Here is a 19,676-nt window from a genome sequence, read left to right as displayed (position 1 = left end):
AATTATTTGCATATCAAATAATTACTTAATCATTATAGTAAAAAAAAAATTATTACTTAAATATTTTAATCATTTAAAGAAAAAGTTAATATAATGATTAGGGATATAAATAGATGATAAAAAAGTATTGATAGCCTATGAATATAATTTTATATACTTTTAAATAAAGTAAGAAAAATTTATTATTTAACAACTTAAAAGTCTGGATGACAAACTTTTTTAGAAAAGTGACTTAGACGTATTTTAAATTGTTCTTATTTTATATATTTTGTCTATGACAAAATTTGGACTTTAATAAATGATTATGTCATTAGTGATTTTTATATTAATTAAAAATAACAATTGTCGTAATCGTTAACTTTTCATATGTCAAATATCTTAAATTACAAAATGTGAATTTGATATATATATATATATATATATATATATATATATATATATATATATATATATATATATATATATATATATATATATATATATATATATATATATATATATATATATATATATATATATATATATATATAGGTTCATTTGAGACCATTCTAATTTTGTGAAACCGTGAAATCAAATCTAAAAATAATTTTAAAATGCAAAATAAATGGAAAAATCCAAAAATTCTTTTTTTAAATATTATTTTCGGAACTTGAATTAACTAAAAAAAATATAAAAAAAATAAAAAAAATTCCGTTTTTTTTTTTGAAAAATACGTGAAATATTCTAAATAGAATATTACACTGTACATATTTTAAAAAGAATTTTAAAATGCAATATAAATGGAAAAATCAAAAAATTCTTTTTTTAAATATTATTTTCGGAACATGAATTAACTAAAAAAAATAAAAAATAAATAAAAAAAATGTGTCTCACGGTCTCACAAAATATAGGTGGTCTCAAATGAACCTAACCATATATATATATATATATATATATATATATATATATATATATATATATATATATATATATATATATATTCAATTGAGAAAATAAAAAAAAAATTGAAAACGGATGAATCATTCTCAGCTAATCATTTATTTTTACCGCAAAAATCTTTATCCTACTGGCGTAAATGTGAAATGAATGTATATGCGTTTTCCAACAATTTTTTTTTACTTAAAGTATGGTAATTTGTCTTAGGTTTTCTTACACAAGATGGACTCAAGATGAGGTACTTCACAAAAGTACAATAACAATAATTCATCTTGGGTTGTCAAAAAGAGAATGTCTCCTGAAATTAAGCAAAAACTTGATAAATTTTCTTGACTGGTAATAATATGCAATAGAGTAAACAATAAATGCACAAGGTAAAAAAGTTGGGTAAATAGTGGTAATAATTTTTCATTTGCTTATAAACGTGAATGTGATGTGAGAACACTAACATGATATTTCAGTTAATAGTTTCACCCTTGATATTATGAAACAAGGTTTATTAAAGTATCTTTCTTTACATCCTTTTTTCTCTTATTTTGTTTAAACCACTAAATGTATTTAATGTTAGAAGACTATAGTTATGGTGAACGATTACTGATTAGTATGTCGAAAGATTTGATTTTCGAATTGATATATTTTAGTTTTTTATTTATTTATTTATTTTATTTTGTATTCGTTAGATATTTTATATGACTTTCAAACAAAATATAAAAATAATAAGTAATCAAATAAAAGAAAGAATCTATTAAAAAAAACAGTAAATATGAATATAAAAGTAAAAACAATTTCAAATAAAATGTAATAAAATTGAAACTATATTTTTCAAGGAATCACCAAAATAAGTGGCACTATGGGTGATTTTAAAACGTAAGCTTAACTTTGAAGATTTCTTTTGATTAATTACAAGAAAATGAAAAATTTATTTAATTTTTTTTATAAGTATCGAATTTTGTATCAGTTAACTTTTGAAGATTTCTTTTGATTAATTACTAGAAAATGAAAAATATATTTAATTTTTTTATAAGTATCGAATTTTGTATCAGTTATAATATTAATATTATAGAGTGTGGACTCTTAATTTTTTAAGATAAAACAAAGATATTTTTTTAACCTAAAACAACAATAATATTAATATTATAGAAACTGTGTTTTGTAACATAAAACAATATTTTTAACTCAAAATTACAACATTTTGTTTATAATCTAAAACAATGATCTGTAAATTTTTTATTAGACATGGACCATTTTGTAAATTATTTTAAAACATGGACCGTTTTTGTGAACAAAATATGTACATCCACATTTTCTATCAATTATTGTTTTCGCAATTTATTTTAAGGACCAAACCTTAGTTTTATAAATTTGTTATTAGGACCTATTCTGTAAATATAATTATGCATAGGGACCTATTCTGTAAAATTACAGATATTGTTCTTGTAATCTATTTTTAATATGTGGACCAAACATAGAAAATTTGCAAACAACCCAAAATATACAAAAGGTAAATGGTGAATCGGTATAAAAGAAAAAACTCAAGAAAATATTATAACTATTAATTGAGAAACAATCCGCAAGATATGGATTGAATTCTTCAACGTAATTAACTTATTCATGTGAAAAGCTACTTATGGATTTATTTCCTAATAACATAAAACAAACACCACGATTTGACACAAACTAGTCCTCTACGCCAATGCTCTTTCGGTATACGATTGTATGATCATAAATCTTTTGTGGATCCGGAAGACTCTTGGAAACACTCTCCCTTTTCATGCATCTTGTAGCCCAAGCAAATAACTTTGGACTTTCTATCTTAAGACTGAAGTCTCCAAGAATCTCATATGTATAAAAATGGTTGTAGTAAGACATCAATGCAATATCAACATAACCAAAGGTATCACCCATAAAATATGGTTTCTCCCCAAGCTCCCCTTCCAACACTTTGAGGTACCCAAACCATTCATGCCTTGCTTTTTCCATTTCTTGACCTTTTGGACCCGCCATGAATTTCATCCCAACGTCATATACAACCTATCAATGTTAACAAACTATGTGTAAGCTTCATGCTTTAGACAATACCTTGTTACCAAATAATCTTATCATTAAAGGGAGTAGAATTTTAGACATATCTAAATAAGATTGTGTACGAATAAAAAAATTCTACGTAACTTAATTTGTAGTCTATTTATCTGTAAAGCAATAATTTTTAATCAGTTAAATTCGACATTAAACTTTTAAGAGAAATTGTTACGGTTTTAAAGAATATATTCAAAAGTTATACTTTTCCTTAATAATTTCTAAACACCGATGATGTTTTATTAAGTATTTTGCTATTACTTCATATACTTCAGAATAAAAATTGGGGTAACTTTAATGAGAGATTAAGGTTACCTTTTAGTTTACACTAAATTACACGAATGGTCCCTATGATTTAGTTAATTTGTGCGTTTAGTTTCTAATTTATTTATTTTTACTCGGAAGGTCATTATAATTTGTTTTTGTTACGCACTCGATCCGTGTCTTACCTTAAAAAACTATGTTGCCCTTGATTTTTTTAATTTATTTAAATAAACATACCTCCAACCCCACCTAGTAACCTTAACTTACATATCCTATTATTTTTCTCTATTTAAATAATAGTCTTTTTAGGTAAGACAGAGACCAAGGGTGTAATAAAAATAAATAGTAAGGACCAAACGTGTAACAAAAACAAACAATATGGACCTTCCAAGTTAAAAAATTAATTATGGACCAAACACGTAAATTACTCTAAACCATAGGAACCATTTGTATAATTTACTCTTTAGTTTATGAGAGATTAAGGCCAACTCCAATACATAAATATAGTGTTTTTGTGTGAAAATATGTTCCAATGAACCCAGTAAACTCAACACAAAAATTATGAGACTGAATAGTGGCTTTTATATTTGGTGTAATACTATTCATCACACAAAAACAACTTTTTGAATTGTTTAGTATTATTTTGGTTAGTTTTATAATTTTTACAACTTTAATAATTATTCTATTCTATATTATAATATGAAAAAATGTTTTTAGTGTAAACTTTTAGTGTGTGGTCGGAGTAAATAAAAAAAATTTGGTGTTAAAAATACACCAATTTAGTGATAGTTTTAATGGAATGGTTGGAGTTGCTTTAAGGTTAATGAAGTGATTGTCTTTTATTGGAGTAAATTAAAGGTATGGTCCCTGCGGTTTAGGGTAATTTTCGTGTTTGGTTCTAACTTATTTTTTTAACTTGGAAGGTCTCTAATGCTTGTTTTTGTTATGCGATTTGTCGCTGTTTTACCTAAAAAAACTATTTTACCTTTATTTTTTAATTTATTTAAATAAACACACTCCAATCGCATCCTCTTCACCTTATCTTACCTATCCCACAATTTTTTTTCTTTATTTAAATAAAATGTTTTTTAGGTAAGACACGGACCAAGCGCGTAACAAAAACAAACATTAGGGACCAAGCGCGTAACAGAAACAAACAGTAGTAATGACTTTTTGAGTTAAAAAAATAAGTTAGGGACAAAACACATAAATTACCGCAAATCATAGCTATAAAGTTAGCTAAATTATTGGTTACTTTTTAGTTTATTAAATATAGCCATAAATCCATAATGAGTTGGAGATAACATGTTGATGCAGAAAAGGGTGTTATGATCAGAAATTATCTTAGTAAGATTTTCTAAAGAGAATAACAAATAACGGTGTGGAATACGAATTTACCAATGTTTTACAAGAGTTAACGAGCATAAATATGTATTTCCTTTCTTTGTTTGTGGCAAGAAATTAAAGAAGACAAAAATACATACATACATACCTTATCAATATAGTCAGCCCAAAACTTGGCTTGAGATCTGAGATAAGGATCTGAAGGCAACAATGGTGATTTACTCTTCCACAACTCATCAATGTACTCGACTATGATTTTGGATTCACATATAGATCTTCCCTTGTGAATCAAAACTGGGATTTTCTTATGAGCCGGGTTGAGCTCGAGAAGAAGAGGGCTTTTGTGTGGCAAGTCTTCTTCTTTGTACTCATACTTGACGCCCTTTTCAGCCAAAGCAATTTTAACCCTTGCACCAAACATGCTTAGTCGCCACCCCAACAACACTACCTCGGATTCTCCCATTGACCCCATTGACTTCTTCACATACAAATTAGAAAAGAGAACCAATGTATAACAAAAATAAAGAAATGGAAAAAGGATATATAGGAAATTATGGAAGTGTGATTGCATAAAGGCCAAAGCACAGTTTGTAGCCCCCTCTAATTGACGGTCTTCCTTCCCCACTATTATTTTATTGTCATATAAAGTTTTATGTTGTATTAAAAAAACTAGATTTTGTCCCCTTTAATAATCCTTTATAAGGTTTTATGTTTAACAAATGGTGCTCGAATTTGCAGAAAAATTCATGTATAAACAATTATTTAGAAAATTGATTTGTTTACCTGCAATCAATCCCCATCATGTCATTACAAATATACCATTGTGACCCAATTAAGAATTTCAAAACACTTTGATTTATTTAAAATATTTAAGTTTGGAGATAGAAAATCCTCTTGCTTATTCCTTTTTAGTAAAAAAGTAACATTTATCTCGTATCCTTTAAAACCGCAAATAATTAAGTGGTCTACGGTAAACGCCGCATTGATTACAGTTAGCGATCACTTGACTACTATTTGGGGGTATTGGGTTACTGTTTGGTGGGTTGTCTAAACTTTCGGGGTCCGTCGGTCCAGAATATATAAATTTATAATTTTCAGTTTTGCTGATTTTGTGTATGTTTAAATGTTTAGAATTCTCTCTCAATCAGGCATGTCTCCAAATCTTGAATCATTTTTTTCCTTGTTAAGCATGAGAATTAGTAGATATATTTTATTTTCTTTTGAAAAAAACAAAAAAAATAAAAAATAAAACCGTAGGTTCCTAAGAAACTTATGGTGTATAAACGTGCAATGCACATAACATACATTAAATACTTGTATACCAAAGTGTTTTGGCCGAAACAGTAGACCATTTATGGTCTACTGTTTGAGAAACAATAAGCCGTTCAGAGGATACCATAGATCATTTTATGCCCTAAGGTTTTGTTTTGCAAAGATGAAAAAAAATATTACTAAAATATATAACCTGAAACCGTAGACCGTTTGGGCAAAAGAGTAGACGATTTTATTAGCGTACGGTTTTGATAGCTATTTTGAGTCAAGTCTTAAATTTGACTACAAGCCGCGCTAACGATGCCTCAAGGTAGGCGGTCAGGCTAGGCTATTCCCAACATAGTCGCCCAATGAAGTCTTGTCCCCACGGACATCCCTTTAGAGCTGGACAAGTGTGTGGAAAGCTTAGCCCTCAACGAGCGCCTTCTACTCCGCGACAAACCTAACCGCTCCAAGCGATAAGGAGTATGCTCAGAGCATTAGTACTTCAACCAATCGCTAGCTCTGGCACTATAAAGTGCACGATAACCAATCAAGACGTCGGATCCTGTCGGCCCTGATGACCATGTCCCCGTGTAAACTTGCAGGAGGTCTCACTATAAAAGGACTCCTCCGCTACCTCAAACGGTAAGCCGTTCTTCCTTAGCTCTCACCATACACTCTTAGTTCAACCACTGACTTGAATGTAGAGCATTTTCCTGGGATCCCCTCCAGAGAATGACTAATGGCTTCACTCTGTTGTGACCTCGCAAGTCTTCCCGGAGCACCCAATACCCTTTCACTCTGATCAGAACCATCATTCGAGATAACCGGAGGATCAGGTCGCATCATTTGGCGGCATCCAGTATGTGAGCACAAGTAACCAACAACCACACATCATCAACCTTAAAGATGACAACGGAAGATACCGGTGAAGCCAACGAAACACCAGGAAGCCTAATCAGATCTAAGATGTCGTTAGAACCAGACATCACTACCACTACTTCATCACACCCATCAACAACCATCGCAACCAATGCATCACCGTCCTCTGGTGCAACAACGACTAACACTCTGATAAGCAGACTTCGGAGGCCAATAATAGAGGGATTGATGCCTTTTCTCACCACACCACCATAAGCTTTTCCACTTAACAACAATCAGGAGACGTCAATTTTCAGTAGCATGAAGCCGGTGGTAGTGCAAACCACCGATGGAGCATTCACTTTTGTGCAAACACCACCCTTGTTATTAAACCAAAACATCAGTGAACAGGTCGGCGCCCTCCATGCAACTCTGTTCACAACAACCACACCATTATCTATGTCGTTACAACAACCTTCACCATTGACAACAAATCAACTGCCTTCAACAAACCAACTGCTACCAATAAACCATCCATTCATGACAAATCCACCGTTCACTTTCCCATTTCAAACCCAAAGCTTCTATTGGCCAACTCCAGCGCCTTTTTCATCATACAACATGTTGGTACAACCATACCTTGCTAATCAACAGTTCCACCCCAGTTACATCCTTCAGATCCTAAACTAATATTGCTTGTCCAAAAGCATGACATCACCTTTCCCAAAAGAACTTTTAGACTACAAAATACCGAATACTACAAAATACTAAATAGCATTTGTTGCAAGATCTTATAATTGAGTTTGGTCTCTCAATCCATTCTCCAAGGCTTTGTATCTTTTCTTCAACACCTACATTCTTCATCGTGAAGATGATGATTTGGGTGAAGGAAATTGAGTGTCTTACTATCGACACAAGATAAGAAAGAAATGTGTTTTTAGAGAATGTTCTAAATGATCTCATTGCCTTTTGTTGGATCCTTAACATGTTGAGACATGTTTAGGTGAAGATGATGAGAATGCGCTTCTTATTTCTATTGACACTCTTACTACACTGACCCCCATCTGAGATCCAAAAAATTCATTTCCAAGACAATGATTCTTGTCTCTCATTATGTAGATCTTAATATTTTGTTCCTTCGAGTATTCTCTTGGTGACTTTCATAAATTGAAGGTTATAAAGATTAGAACCTTTTAAATCTTTGGTTACAAAGACTGTGATGCTTCATATCTCTTCTCATTATGATTTATATGACGATTGGAATCCTTTAGAATAATCTCTTCTTCGATGGATAAGATCATCTTATTCTTAATGTTAGTGTTCATATCTCTAAATTTTGATGTGTTTAGGGTGTGAAATAAGTGCTAACTTTTCACTTTTAGATAGATAGAAGTTAGTGTTTCTTGAATCTTGAAAAAAGGAAGTACCTTATGAACATTCAATTCAAAAGATACACCATATCAGATCTTTATGATATTCCTAAAAGATGCATATTTTCCTTTTTTGACTTTTTCTTTTTGACTATTTCATTTTGTTTTGTTTTTTTTTGTTTTTTTTTAAATTCTGTCTTGTAACATATCAAAAGAATTGATGGTAAATCATTGATTCTAGAATGGCACTGTAAAACTAACTCTATGATGATTGGAGTTGAACCACTATTAGTTAATGAGTTAGAAATCGTTTATGATTCACACTGATTACACTTGAATATGATTGAGACACCCTTTTCTCTCACAACGTCTTTTATCATTAAACTTAACGATTCACAACATGATACCATTCAATGATAAAAGTTTGAAATTATGTGTTGATGGTTACACTATATTCCATAGTTTATCATACAGACCAACCCCTTCTTTCCTCATCTTTCTTCTTTAAAGTTTTATGAGTCGACATTGATACCAGATGTTGATTATGACTTGAAAAATCTGTGTCGATGGGTATATCATGTACCTTGATATATTACACACACCAACGATTTATTGCCCTATTTTTCTTCTATAAAGGTTTATGATTCATCGTATGATACCAGATGCTGATGAGAACTTGAAAAATCTATGCCGATGGGTATGAATCTATCCGCTCTTTCCCTATAAAGCTTCTAACAAAGAATTTTATGATTCACTATATAATCTATACACTAAAAATTTCACATTCTATGTCAATGGTTGCATTACATATCGAGATATATTACACATATCATGCTATTCTCTCCAAAATTATTGTTCTAATAAAAGTGGCAATTCATTCAACGTATTGAACCATATATTGATGATACCTAGCAACATTGTGTAAGTGATCTACTATTGTAACAATATAACAGTGTGATACATCAAAATCCATCATATTCTTCCGTTGCATGTCTCATACATTGAAGTTGGCTTCATTTTTTTTATCGCTGATGATTGTTGCTCAATGAATTTTACTATTGCAACAATTTACTATCTTCTTATAAGCTTGTTCTAACTGCTAACTTTTTAAATTTGGGATTATACATAATTCCTAGATAACTATGATATTTGAGGTGTATTCTTCTCTCTCTTCCGATTACTTCACAACGGTGCTCTCCGAGGTATAAAAAGGGGACTCATATTATCATCTTTCAATCGTGATCAAAAGCTCGCGTCTGTCTACAATCGCAAGAACCCTAATCATAATGGCTCGCCCATCTGTTTTTTTACTCATATGCTCCCATACCACATGTCATCAAAGCTATTGGAACTCCTGATACTCCTATCGTCATCATGTCCAACAATGTTCCATTGTCACCGTAAATCCATAAGAAATACAAAAACAAGGGATTTGAATATTTTTGGCATATCTTACAACATATCCACTTTACTATACTTTTGATGATGTTGCTAATACCTTTCTTCCCTAACATGTTTGTGAGTTCTATTATACTTCTACTTATGATGATACTGGAGTAATCATTGGCACAATTGGTGATGGAAGTTTTATGATTTCATTGATTGCAATAGATATTCAAAGAGCTTGACAACTTCCTATTTGTGATGAATATTTTCCTTTTCCTACAATGGTTGAATGTCATGTTGTTCCAGAAAATTTAGACTATGAGTTTTAGAAGCAAGGAAACCACAATGTTCTATGAATGTGTCTTCCGACTACTTGGAAATTTCTCACTAGTGTTCTCGGCAAGTGTCTCACTCACAATGTTAGGAGCCTTGATCAAATGAATTCCTAACACCGTATCCTTTTCTCTATCATAAAGAATAAGCAGCTTGACTATGCTCAACTAATATTTGATCAAATTGTTGAGATTACTATAGGAAATAAAAGATGCACTCATGTCGCATATCCTAAATGGTTTTCACACATTCTTCAATATATTGGTATCGGTTTTGGTGATGAATATTAGAGCATTACAAGGGTATTCAGAAGTGGATTAATGCTCCATATGAGTGTGATAGATTGCCATATGTTGTACCCACTGTCCTCTTAGAGAATAAAATAGAGGATGAGACTTACTCAATGTCAAATCAATAAGCTATAGAAAAGCTACAAGCAAACACTGAGAGTCTCTCTCAGTCTGATGAAGACGCTGAAGTTGCCAATAAGTGTCTTGTTGTTGGAAGTAATTCCGAGTACTCCAATGACAATAAGGAAATGGTTTATGTTTATGATCAAGTGAGCTTATAGGATTTAAATGAAACTGAATCCAGTCAACTAAACAAACACTTTCAGATTGAGTCTTCCTCATCATAGGAAGAAGAAGAAGAAGAGCTCGTTCCGAAAATCCTCCACCTCAGCAAGATATTGATGTTGTCATTAATTATATCTCCGAGAATCCTCCACAAGATCAAGGCAATGCATCTCCTGTTCATACACTCCTCCTGATCATGTTTTAGCTTTTATATTTCGTACTCCTAATGTTCCACAAGTACATCATGGTCTTACATCATCTGTTAAACTTGAACAACGTCCTCCTATTCAACAAATTCTTCCTACACAAGCAACTATTTAGGGGGTGCAATCACTACCATATCAGTTTCTTGTTGATTTCAAAGACTTTTAGGAGAAAACTATTTCTACATTAGAGTCTCTAGTTCAACTCACTTCCAATATGAATCTGTGGCTTGTTTTAATCAAAACTGATGTCGCTGAAATTAAGCGTATAATCTCAAACACTAACACTAAAACTAAAGATGGGTATCAGTCTCTTCCAGGGGATAACCAACAACCACCACCTAGTTTTAAAGGTGCACCTCCGTTTAATAGAGCCTCCACCTTCACGCTTCCTCCTCAGTCACCACAACTAGGTCCTTCACCAACCACTCCTCTTCCTCCTAAGAGTACACCTCCAACTAATGAGCCTCACAATCAAATGCTAGAATTTTTCTTTGTGCCATCCGCTTAAACTGATGATGCCAAAAAAGGAGAATATATTTAAGGAGTTCATCAGCAGCACTGCCACCAATGAAGCTGAAAATGAGGCAAATGTTGAGGACATTCCTAACACTCTAGATCAATCATATATTGATGGTGAAGTCTATAGTATAGACTTGTCCTTTATTGATGCCCACCCTCTTCAGATATTAAATCCCGACATTGATAATATTGGCACTAATGTTGTGGGGGAGCAAATTGTTGTTCAAGGGGAACCAAGTGAGAATGAATCTGGTAAAGATGATGTTCCTATAAGCAAGAAAAGAAAGGCAACAACCATCCCAGATGTTGGTCCTTCCTAGAAGAGATGTAAAGAACATACATTTTTTGAGTTAGCAAAAATTTAGTGTATTTTTCATAGAAGTAGCTAGGGAGTTTGCCAGGCAACATAACATTTAATCCACTAATCGAATGTATGATTGGCGAGAATCCAAGATAATTTGAAAGGTGTTTACTGTCCATTGCATTATATCTAATCAGATTGATTGTGTAACATCCCAAAAATTTCAACTAATTAAAGCTTTTCAAAACAACCCATTTACTAATAAAAGTGTATACAAAGACATTGTTTCCAAAAACATTATTTAAAATCAGTTTCTCCCAAGATCAATGACATAAATCAGGATGTGTATGGTCATGCCTTCTCCATTCCATGATTCTCAGAATTACCTAAAACCATACACCAAAACTGTAAGCATAAAGCTTAGTGAGTTCCCTCATAATACAAAGAAACAAACAGATAACATATACAAAATAGAAGCATGTAATGGGTCCATAGCTAAAAACTGGATTACCCTTGTGCCCACAATATGAGTCTGGCTTACCTATCAGACATATAGCTCATATATGGCTTGCTCCCGAGCCCACAACATAATTCTGGCTTGCCCTCAGGGCCCACAACTTATATTTGTCTTACTCCATCAATCATCAGACTAGAATACCAATGTTTAGCTCTCAGTACGAGTCTGGCATACCACCCGGTCTTCAACTCACATTTGGAATGCTATTAATCCTTTAGTGTGAGTTTGGTTTGCCCTACCCAACCCTCAACTCACATCTGGAATGCTACTTAGCCCTCAGTATGAGTTTGGTTTGCTCTACCCGGCTCTCAGCTCATATCTGGAATGCTCTAGGGTTTGTTGGCAACAAGTTAAATCAATACAACCTCAACCTAACACAAAATCCATAAATATACTGATAATCAAATAGAAAAAGTCACTGTTAGTCGTATAGATCTACCAGGCCAACAAATTGACAACTAGCATAAATATGCATATCCAATCCATACACAACATATCAGAGGAAAACTCACCTCAACCCGTTGATACTCCAATGACTACTTGCACCGCCTAACCAGATAATCCTTGCACCAACCAACAAAATACAATTTTAAATCAATAATTGACCAGATAACCCAAAATCCGAAAGCCCAAAATCGCATTCATTACCCGAAGCCCAAATATGTCCCAATTAACCAAATTGGACCCAAACCCATCATGGACCTAGCCCGAGAAGGCCCAAATATCCAAAAGTCAGCCCTGGTCAAACTTCTGGTCAAAGCTCTATAGCTAACAAGTCAACAAAACAAGAAAAGTCCAACAGGCTGAGTACGCCCAATGTACTCAGTTGGTACGTCCAGCATACACCCTTTGGGGCTTGTACGTACAATGTACCAAATGGATATGCCCAACATACTCTTCTGAACCCCAATCTCCACCATTAAGCACTTAACCACTTAAGTCTTTGCTCCAAACTCTTAGATATGATTCTTATGGATGATTTATCATGTAAAATTGGCAACTTTACTTACATGCATGGCTTAATAGTGCTCTAGGGCTCAAAAGAGCTTAATGAAAGTTGTTAACACATGCATGAGTCCAAATATACCACAAGGATCACATTTTTATGCCTTCGACACTCCCAAAACGTCTAGATCTACAAGATAAAGCCTATGAAACAACCATAGCTCATAAGGACCAACCAAAAGAGGTTAAAAATGACTATAAACAACCCAAAAGAAGATCCAACCAAAGAGATGACAAGATTAAAGCTTTTTACCTTCAACAGATTGCAAAATATGAGAAACTTCTTGATCTACAAGCTCATCTCCAAGAAATGAGTCTTCAACCTTCTTCTTCTCTTACACAAGACACCATAACCCTTTCCCAAGCTCCATAACTCACTCAAGGCATTTCAGGGTTTCAATGTATACTAAAAGTGATGGAGGCTAACTTAAAAAGCACAAAGGAAGGATAAAATGATGCTTATATGTGGGTAAAACCCTGAAATTAGGGTTTGGTGCTGAAGGGAGTACGCCCCCGTGTACCCCTTAGTATGCTTGGCGTACTCAAGGACCATCCACGACCATTTCACTCATTATGCCCCATGTTTACAATAAGTAGGCCATGCGTACTCATTCAACCTCCAAAACCCTGAAACTTCACTTGGCCCTAACTTCTTCGTTTTAATTAGGTTTCCGACGAAGTTTATATCCACATAAAGGTGAGGAGAAGCCCTACACTTCTAACAACTCACATCCATCATAGAGCCTCGCAAATCAACAACCCGAAATTCATAAAGACCTTAACTGCCTAAATTATGAATATACCCTTGGGCTCTGCAACCCCATCAAACTCTTGTATAATCTAATATATAATACCCACATTCAAAAAGGGATAAATCCTTTCTTCCCTAAGGCCTTAAGCCTTTTGGGAACTGATGATCAGGACACAACCCCAAATATTGAAGTGATTCAAAACTAAATGCGACAACTCTCCTCCACTTAAATTCAATTTCGACCTTGAAATCATTCCTTACCATCCTCGGCATGGCCGACAGCCTAAGGGACACTACTACAACCTTGAGCATACAACGAGCTTCATAAGGCAACCAAACCCAATCCGAGCAGAACTTATCCAACCTGAATAAGTGAAATCCACAATACCATGCAAAAAGGCAACCCTACTTTACGTGAAATCTGAAATCTCGAAGTGGTCTGAATCCCTGACGGACCGTTGATACTGAACCAACTGCTAATTCCATTTCACTTATCCATCAAAGTATCTTCTTGACTCCTGATCACCTGAGATTCCTACAAAATCACATACCATCTGTTGTTTCCGACAACCTTTAGCTTGACAAAAAAGGAATTAGATATTCCATCGAGATAAGGCTCATCCTTATAATAAAAATTTCATGACCAATATGAGTTACAAAATACTGATTTTCTTAACTGTTGGACCTATATACAACTGCTATAATCCTGAAGCCCCATAAATTGCATGGCCTTCATACTGGTAGAACCATTCCAGAACATAGACACAAGAGCCTATGCTACCATCTAAACTGAAAACATATCTTCTTAACTTGAACCCTCCAGTTGATACCCTGGGCATATAGATTCAGTATCCCACATCTTAGTGAAATACATGATTTTCATAGAGACACTCGCGATTTCAAACGCGATTTTCCACCAAAAACCAGCTCAAAATGGCCACTCACAAAACTTCTCAAACATTCATCCCTAAGGCTAATGAGCGTTCATCCATGAATCTACCCCCCGTCCTTGACTGGAGAGAACACCAATACATGCAGAGAAGATCCTCAACATATCGATCGCGAACCTCTCCTAATCCAAATCCATATGATGTACCAAAACCTTAAATAACCCCTGACTCTCTACCATGAAATTACCAACCACTGCTCCGATGAGAAAAGATGATCAATCTAAGAATTTCCACATTGTATTCAACCCCCTATCGATGCAAGGGCAGCTTTACTTGGAAAAACCACTCGAGATATTCATGAGGAACTTTATGATTCAAGGCGTCAAACCTGATTCCCAACTTGATAATCATACCCCTAACAACAACTTGCAAACAAACAAAAAATAGAATGCATACATTCCACAAACACTTCCTAATATTTGAATGATAGTCCCATCAACCCTTAACCACTCCCTTTATCCAAACCAACTACTTTGCTGGTCTCCCAACTTCCATCAATGTGTTAAGACTGAAAGTACCATAAGTTGAAGATAAAAACAACCATGTTCACTAGCCCTACAACTTATGACTGGAATACCTCTACAAGGTCCTCAACATAGGTCTGGATTCCCTTCGAGCCCACATCATGAGTCTTGAATGCCCTCCCTAGCAATCAACACATGTCTGGAATGCTCCCGATATCATGCCAACCTTGTTGTCATTTCATCATTCACCCTGCACTCTGCGCCTAAAGATACTTACCTCTTTCCATTTCCATGAAGGGACATAATCAACATCCCTCACAACGCCAATCGAGTACAAAAATGCTGCTACTAAAGCAAAACCCTACGAAACATGGTCGCATATGAACCAAGAATAATATAACAATCGAACTCTTGATTAAATTCGAAAGCCATATCCCAATAAAACCATGCGTATAATTCAAACCAAGTACTTTAATGCTATCTTGCCCAGCTTGTAATTCCCCTCTTGGCATTATATATATATATATATATATATATATATATATATATATATATATAAATTTACCATAATGCACATACTTAGGGAACCCATAACCTCAACCAAAAAGGAAAGAAATACCAGAGTTAAATTGAAACACCACCTCAATCAATATCAGATGACATCCTTATGATCGGCCGAAACAGTATCCCATACTTGACTAAGACTGAACAGATTCCACCAATACGAAACTACCTCGAGAAGACTTCCAAGGTTATCCCAAAAGTTACCAAAGCATAAATCTATTATGAACCAAGTTTCCACTCCACCATTAAGGGTAAACATACCCAAAGACCAAAGGAACATAGAACATATTGAACGTGACGATAGGCTGACCCATCCATCAAAATTAAACAGTTGTAACTTGACCTTTTGGAGACCCTCCACTAAATGATGAATGAAAAGACCAACGATCGCACACAAATTGACACTTAATCCAGAGAACCAAATACCCACTCCGAACTAAACATACCCGCCTTTGGAGATGATTCACCGATTAACATCTGCCCAAACTAATATGAAAATAGCAATCCGAACAAGGAATTGAAAAATACCTTAATGATTGATACTCAACCTAATAATCTCAGTTCTCCTCCACTTAAGGCTCAAACCACCACCCATTGGCATTGAAACCAAATCATAACTCGAACCGGATTAAGTAGGTAGCACCATTCCTAACTCTGGAAGTCACAAGCCTACTAACTCCTTCTTCGAACTTGGAAAACTGAAAGAGCATAACCCTTTCCACAGATCATGACATTCCAATCCATCAATCAACCATCCCATTTCTAGCTGCAAATACCAAGCCGATCATAACCATCATTTCATTCTTCAGTCACAAGACTCGATTGTATGGCCTTGAGAAAAATCCTCGAGGCCTCAATACTTAGGAACTCATCCAAATCTACAGCAAACAACCCAAATCGATCTTGCCTCTGGGGCTCGACACATATACCAACCCCATCCTCACGCCAGAGTAACCATAACCAAAATACCAATATATATGGGACCATTGTCTCGAATCATGGTATCAAACCATGCTATCCTCCCTGACTAGGCCTTAGAACCCCCCGAAACTCTCCTCAATTCAAGTATGGACCTATGCTTCTAGCTGTACAGGACTAATACTACCTTCTACACATATCCGTACTTTACTCAAGGATCATATCGGTTCCTCTAAGCCCTACTCATAAAAATACTCCCAATACCTAGTCTATAGTGAAACAACTGCAATAAATGTTGGATAAGGTGTCTAAGTCCATAACTATTTCTGGTATGTACTTGACCCGACCCGACATGGTCCATTTGGGTTGCATGGCACCATGCAATTGGATAGACTAAATGAGAGAAATAACACTTGTGGTTTCTTAATATATTATAAGTTCTAACATATTAATAGTATTATTTAATTAGTTTGATCAAGAATTAATTAAGTGATCAAAAGATAACTAATTAATTATATGGGTTGATTATGTAAATCATCCATAACTTGTATAGTGGGCTAAGAGGCTCGATGGATTATCAAGTTGGGTTAAACCCATAGGATGCTCCATGGGAGTTACAAACCCATGGGTCATGGAAATGAAGAGCCATGACACATTAGGGTTTACGTGGTGTAACCCTAGATGTGTCAACACTATATAAGGAACCATTTCTCAACCAAAATCGGTTACACAAGTACAAGTGAGGGCTAAGCTGGTTTTTCAAGTGTGTGTATTCTCTCAAAGTTTAGTCCTTTGCATTTGGTGTTGTGTGAAGCATTTGAGGCATCACACTTGGGATGCTAGTCTCACAATATTTCAAGGATCATAATCAACAACAACATAAGTTATTCTATCTTTCATTTAAGTTATAAATGTTCCCCATGTATGTTAGATAGGAATATAACCTTGGAGTTCAACTTTGCATGATAATTAGACAAACATAGATCCAAGGTTATTAGGGTTTCATGTACACTTAAGAAGTGTTAGAATGCTCAAAATCCATCAGTGGTATCAGAGCTTAGGCTTGTTTGTTTGTTATTTGTGCAAAATTGTGTTAAAAATCAAAACTGCATGTTGTCCGATTAGTGAACTCGCTGAGTCCATGGGGGGACTCAACGAGTTCAAGTGTATATTCATCCTACTCATCGAGTAGGTTCATGCACTCGACGAGTTGGAGGTCCTGATAGCAGATTTTCCACTTTTGTTGCTGGAAATGGACTAGAAATATTACCCTAAACTGTTTTGGTACTTAAAAACTTGTTTTAGATGGTGTAATGTTTATGCTAATTCATTACAATGGCAGTTATCAAAATTACATGTTTTTAAGTGTAATTTTTGATTCTTGAAAGTGTTCATATTCATGTTCTTGAACTTATGAAAATTAGATGATCATAGGAATTGCTTGTAACCTTCATGGTAGTTTAATTCATGATCATAATGTGCTTTTATGGAGTCCATAACTTGTCCTCTAGTTATGAAAAACCAAAAGTCACACTTTTATTAAAGCCATTAAAAGAACACAAGAGTTATAAAAAATGAAGAGTCTCCATTTTTATTAATCAATTAATTCATAAGTTATAAGGAATGAAAAGTTTTGAAATTTTACAAAACTTGCCCTCAAGTTTAGGAACAAGCAAAGTCTTGATTAAAACTTTAGTTCCAACCCTTAGAATTTTAAAAGTTAAAATTCAACCCTTATACTTTATAATGTTATAAGTTATATATATATATATATATATATATATATATATATATATATATATATATATATATATATATAAAAGATTAAGTTGTCTTACCGCTAGTACGCCTCATTCACGAAACCGGTCTATAAGGGGTGTATAAGGTTGTTGCCTATAAAATGGCAACTTAATGGGTGTCCACTCTCACCCACCACTTCCTTGATCGGTGGAGGATCGTTAGCCGAACGGGTAATACAAGGACTTAAAAAAATCTCATTAAATGTATGATGAATATTATAAAGTAACTAAATGCTTTTATTAAATTCCCAATCTTAGTTATTTTACGAAAAATGTGAATAAGGTGTTAATCCATGAAATTACACTTTACACCTTGTTTAAGTCGTTGGTGGAGCGTGTGTGGTTAACCGGCACACTAACTTAGACTTAACAACGTAGGTAAAGGGTGACTTAAGGTTTATCATAGTATCGGTGGAGCGTGTGTGGTTTACTGGCACATAGATTAAGTGATAAACTTTAAGGGTACCAAGTGATTTGCATGGTTACTTCACACCTCGTTTTGTGATCCTCGGTATCCCAGTCACAAAACTTGGAGGGCACACTCGAGATTGAAACATGTCTTTGACAAGTTCATTGAATCTCAAAGAATCTAGGAATTTCTAAGAACCAATTAAAAACCTAATATCAATATTTCGTTTTTCATGGTGGAAATTGGTGAATCGTCATTCACCTACCTTTCAAATATGTTATAGCTTGGATTACAGCATACCTCTTCTAAGTTATAATATATTATGATTAGATCCTAGCCTTAATATTACATTTTGGTGTTTTATTAAGGACTCTCTTAATATCTAAACTAATCTTGTTCTCTCCTTTTAGATGTCTTCAAACAATGCTGCTTCTGGCTCTAATCCTAATGGCTCCTTTACCCTTATGAACTTGTGTGGGAAAGTCACTTTTGATGGATCCAACTTCAATGAGTAGATCAAAAACATCAAGATGATTACCCACTACGAGAACAAAGAATATGTCCTCGATAAGGAGCTTAAGGAGATTGATGAGACCACTGCAACTCCCCAGGAGATCGCTGACTTACGGGCACATGAAAGGGATGCTACCAAAGTAGAATGCATCTTGTTGGCCACCATGAGAATAGAACTCCAAAAGTCCTATGAGGACTTCTACCCTTCTGAAATGCACCAAGATCTGATGGAAAGGTACCATCAAAGTGCACGACAAGAGAGGTATGAAATCATCTACTCCATCATAACAACCATGATGAAGGATGGGGAATCCATCATGAGCCATATGTAGAAAATGCAAAGGTATGTGGATTGATTGCT

General features: G+C 34.2%; 1 protein-coding gene across 1 annotated transcript; it reads right to left on the bottom strand.

Moving 5' to 3' along the window:
• Positions 1-2,455: 2,455 nt before the first annotated feature.
• On the bottom strand, positions 2,456-5,150 carry LOC145045304 (putative glutathione S-transferase). Its single transcript, XM_078993639.1, has 2 exons — positions 4,769-5,150; positions 2,456-2,967 (listed from the first exon to the last, which is right to left on the bottom strand). Exons 1-2 carry the CDS (start codon positions 5,090-5,092, stop codon positions 2,614-2,616), a joined length of 678 nt encoding a protein of 225 aa, XP_078849765.1. The 5' UTR covers positions 5,093-5,150; the 3' UTR covers positions 2,456-2,613.
• Positions 5,151-19,676: the final 14,526 nt, after the last annotated feature.

Source organism: Lactuca saligna, chromosome 1 (assembly GCF_052625555.1).
Source record: "Lactuca saligna cultivar CGN05327 chromosome 1, ASM5262555v1, whole genome shotgun sequence".
In the NCBI taxonomy this organism is placed as follows: Eukaryota; Viridiplantae; Streptophyta; class Magnoliopsida; order Asterales; family Asteraceae; genus Lactuca; species Lactuca saligna.
This window is presented reverse-complemented; position numbering and strand designations above follow the sequence as displayed.

Bases quoted from the DNA above. Each gene is read 5' to 3' on its own strand.
- LOC145045304 (XM_078993639.1), bottom strand. From the start codon at position 5,092: ATGGGGTCAATGGGAGAATCCGAGGTAGTGTTGTTGGGGTGGCGACTA. The intron at 2,968-4,768 runs GTATGTATGTAT...TAACATTGATAG, and splicing joins GGGCTGACTATATTGATAAG to GTTGTATATGACGTTGGGAT.